Raw genomic sequence first — 3,232 nt, forward strand, 5'->3', positions numbered from 1 at the left:
TTTATAGTTTCCACGATTTTTTTTAATTTGATTTTTTTTACCATTTCTATTAATAATATTTTCAGTTTCAGTTGCATATTTTTTAACATGTGTAATTTTTTACGAACTTTGTAGATATCGTTTGCAATAATTTCTTAATTTTTTTTATTTTCTTGTTTAATGTTTTTTAAAATTAATTTTTTTTTCTAGAATAAAACTATTAGCTTCTTTTACATTTTTTTAAGTTTTTTGAATAAAAAAAGTTTTATATTTTTGTTTTTTTACATGTTCCTTTTATTATTATTTCAATGTTTTAAGACTAGAATTATTAAATTTCGGTGTTGAGACTATTTTCAGTTTATAAAATTAGTTTATTTAAATTTCAGTTTACTACAGCAGTCTGCAGATGTTAAAAAACAAACATGCTTCTTATTATAGGCTGCAGCCGTTTGTTCCACCTCTTCTGCTACAGAGGATTGCAGAGGTGGTCCGCAGACTTCATGAATTTTCGTTTCGAAAAAACAAACAACACCTTAGGGTCCTATATGCAAGAGCTTACGCGTCGAAATCTCACCTACCCTTTTATTAGTACACTAGTCACAAAGCCGGATCCTAATGACTCGCCTACATGCCGGACCCAGAAGCAAGTTTGCCATACCTAAACGAACCGTTAATGTTTAATTTAATCAAATTCGATCCAATCTTTTCTACAAATTGTCTCCATTTTTTAAATCCACCCCTTTTAACATTTCCCATTTTGCAATATTGGCCTAAATTTTAATATTCTTTTATGAATTTGTTCCGAATCATTTTAACCAACTTTCCCCGCCTTTTTATTTTCAACTTTGTTTTAGATGTTTTTCGAGACTTAGTTTTTCTAAGATTTATTTTTAATAGTTTTCTTTCCCCATTTTTTACAACTTTCTTTTTACTATTTCATTTTTAAAAAAATTGTTACTTTTTTTTTTTATAAAATTACATTTTTACATATTTTTTCCGTTTTTACAAATTATTTTTTTTGTAAATATTTGTTTTCATGCATGTAAATTGTAAGAACATATAAAAAATCGTTTTTTCATATTTATTACACATTGCTAGAGATGTACTCTTATGTATAATTAAACATAATCATACTTGTAACTATATTTTATATATTGCACATACACAAATTTTAAAGAGCTCCGTGTGAGAAGCTACATCTAGTTCAATAACAAATTTACATGAAAATTAAATGCTATGTAGCAATCCATTATATGGATGCCCTTATACTTGATTCATTAACCGATTTAAAAGTAAAACTTTCCTTTTTGCAACTAAGTATTTACAAATGGGTTACCTTTCTAGTGACCAACTTTGTTTTTCACATCTCACCGATAAGCCCTTGAGACAGATTCTCCATTAAAAACAATCCCATGAGAAAAAGTCAAACAATCTAGATATTTTACAAAGAATTGCAGTTTCTTTGACCAAATCCACTCGGAATCATGTACATAGTTATTTACCTGTAAACAATGTTATATTTGATTATTTATGATATCAAAGTTTGTAGGTGCTTTGGTGGTGGGTCGGCAAAACTATTCCCACTATCATGCTATAAAAGCAATCAAGACCAGACTCATATAACAACCACCTGAAAATGGCTTCTCAAATTCTCTTTCTAGGGCTTATCATGCTAACTTGTTCTATTGCATTTGCATCCGACAGCAGCCCTCTTCAAGATTTTTGTGTTGCAGACTACAATGGCCCAGGTTAGTAATATTACAATTCCTTTTAATTTGTAGCAAACAAAAGGTTAGAAAGCAAAGATTAGAAAGCTTGCAAAGATTTTCAACTTAAAGTTTAAAAAAAGGAAAAAGGCAAGAATTAGCAATGAACTTCACTCATTTATGTCGTTGTAACATCGTACTTTCATTATTTTTGAGTAGGTTACAGATGTGATCCCTGTGATTTACTGAAAACCCTATATATGGTCCAAAATTTTAAAATCTTCTTGATGTTTGCTTTCGTTGTGAAGATTGCAATCTTGATTAAAGAACGTGGACTAAATCCGTAACGAATTGAAAATGGGACCAAACTTGTGATTTTGAGTAAAGTACAGGGACCAAGTTTGTAACTTACTCTTTATATTTATTACCTTATTTCACTTTCAATTGTTTTCTTGTAAAGGCATTATAATCTACAAAATCTACCGAATTATAACTTTGTATTTTCAGTTAATTTCATATTACAGTAGTGAAAATTGTGTTGTATTTGAGAGATATTGCAAAAATTGGTTAGATTCTTATCATACTATGCTGTAAATGTGTGATGGGATCAATAGAAGTAAGATGTTATAATAATAAAATAAATGAAGGTAAATTGTTATTTCTTGCATTTAACCCATTTAATAAATTTATATCATTTATAGTGCTAGTGAATGGTTTCGCTTGCAAAGATCCGAAGCTTGTACAAGCGAACGATTTCTTCTTTAGTGGACTACACTTAATGGGAAACACCTCAAATTCCATGGGATCTAAAGGGACTCTAGTGACTGTTGCCCAACTACCAGGTCTCAACACTCTTGGCATCTCAATGGCTCGTATAGACTTTGCTCCATGGGGTATTAATCCCCCTCACACGCATCCTCGGGCCACTGAAATCTTGACTATTCTTGAAGGCACCATTCAAGTTGGGTTCATCACATCCAGCCCTGAAAATCGTCTAATCACCAAAGTACTTGAGAAGGGTGATGTTTTTGTTTTCCCACAAGGTCTTGTTCACTTTCAGAGGAATGTCGGAAATGGCAATGCTATTGGGATTGCAGGTCTAAGTAGCCAAAACCCGGGTGTTAATACATTTGGAAATGCTCTGTTTGGAGCAAAACCTGATATCCCAGATGATCTTTTGGCAAAGGCTTTTCAGGTGGACGTGAACATCATTGATCAAATTCAGTCGAAATTCTAGGCTCTATCTAGATCTTTCAGCACCATGTTGAGGAGAATCGTATTAATCCAAAATTGTTTGTGTTAGAATTTAGAAAGCTAACTAAGATTTCATTCATATTAAATTTTTATTTTAAATATTAAATATTAAAAATTCAAATTCTTATTTTTGTTGTATTGTTTGCTTCCTTTCCTTTCAAAATTCATTAAAGGGAGAAGAAATTGATTGTTTCTAATCGTAGGCATTGCCCAGTTTCCTTATTGAATGTAAAAGTTGTATGCATGTCTTTTTCATGATTTCTTTTCACAAATATGAGTAGGCTGCTGCATAG

General features: G+C 31.1%; 1 protein-coding gene across 1 annotated transcript; it reads left to right on the top strand.

The window, feature by feature from the left end:
• The first annotated feature begins 1,615 nt into the window (after nucleotides 1–1,615).
• LOC145133035 (putative germin-like protein 2-1) lies at nucleotides 1,616–3,066 on the top strand. The gene is made up of 2 exons (XM_079067979.1): nucleotides 1,616–1,727; nucleotides 2,387–3,066. Exons 1-2 carry the CDS (start codon nucleotides 1,616–1,618, stop codon nucleotides 2,920–2,922), a joined length of 648 nt encoding a protein of 215 aa, XP_078924105.1. The 3' UTR covers nucleotides 2,923–3,066.
• The last annotated feature ends 166 nt before the right edge of the window (nucleotides 3,067–3,232 follow it).

This window comes from Lactuca virosa, chromosome 8 (assembly GCF_052849685.1).
Source record: "Lactuca virosa cultivar CGN04683 chromosome 8, Lactuca_virosa_CGN04683_v6, whole genome shotgun sequence".
Taxonomy (NCBI): domain Eukaryota; kingdom Viridiplantae; phylum Streptophyta; class Magnoliopsida; order Asterales; family Asteraceae; genus Lactuca; species Lactuca virosa.

Excerpts from the sequence above, each read along its gene's own strand:
- LOC145133035 (XM_079067979.1), top strand. The coding sequence starts at position 1,616 with ATGGCTTCTCAAATTCTCTTTCTAGGGCTTATCATGCTAACTTGTTCT. Across the intron at positions 1,728-2,386 it reads TGCAGACTACAATGGCCCAG|TGCTAGTGAATGGTTTCGCT; the intron begins GTTAGTAATATT and ends TATCATTTATAG.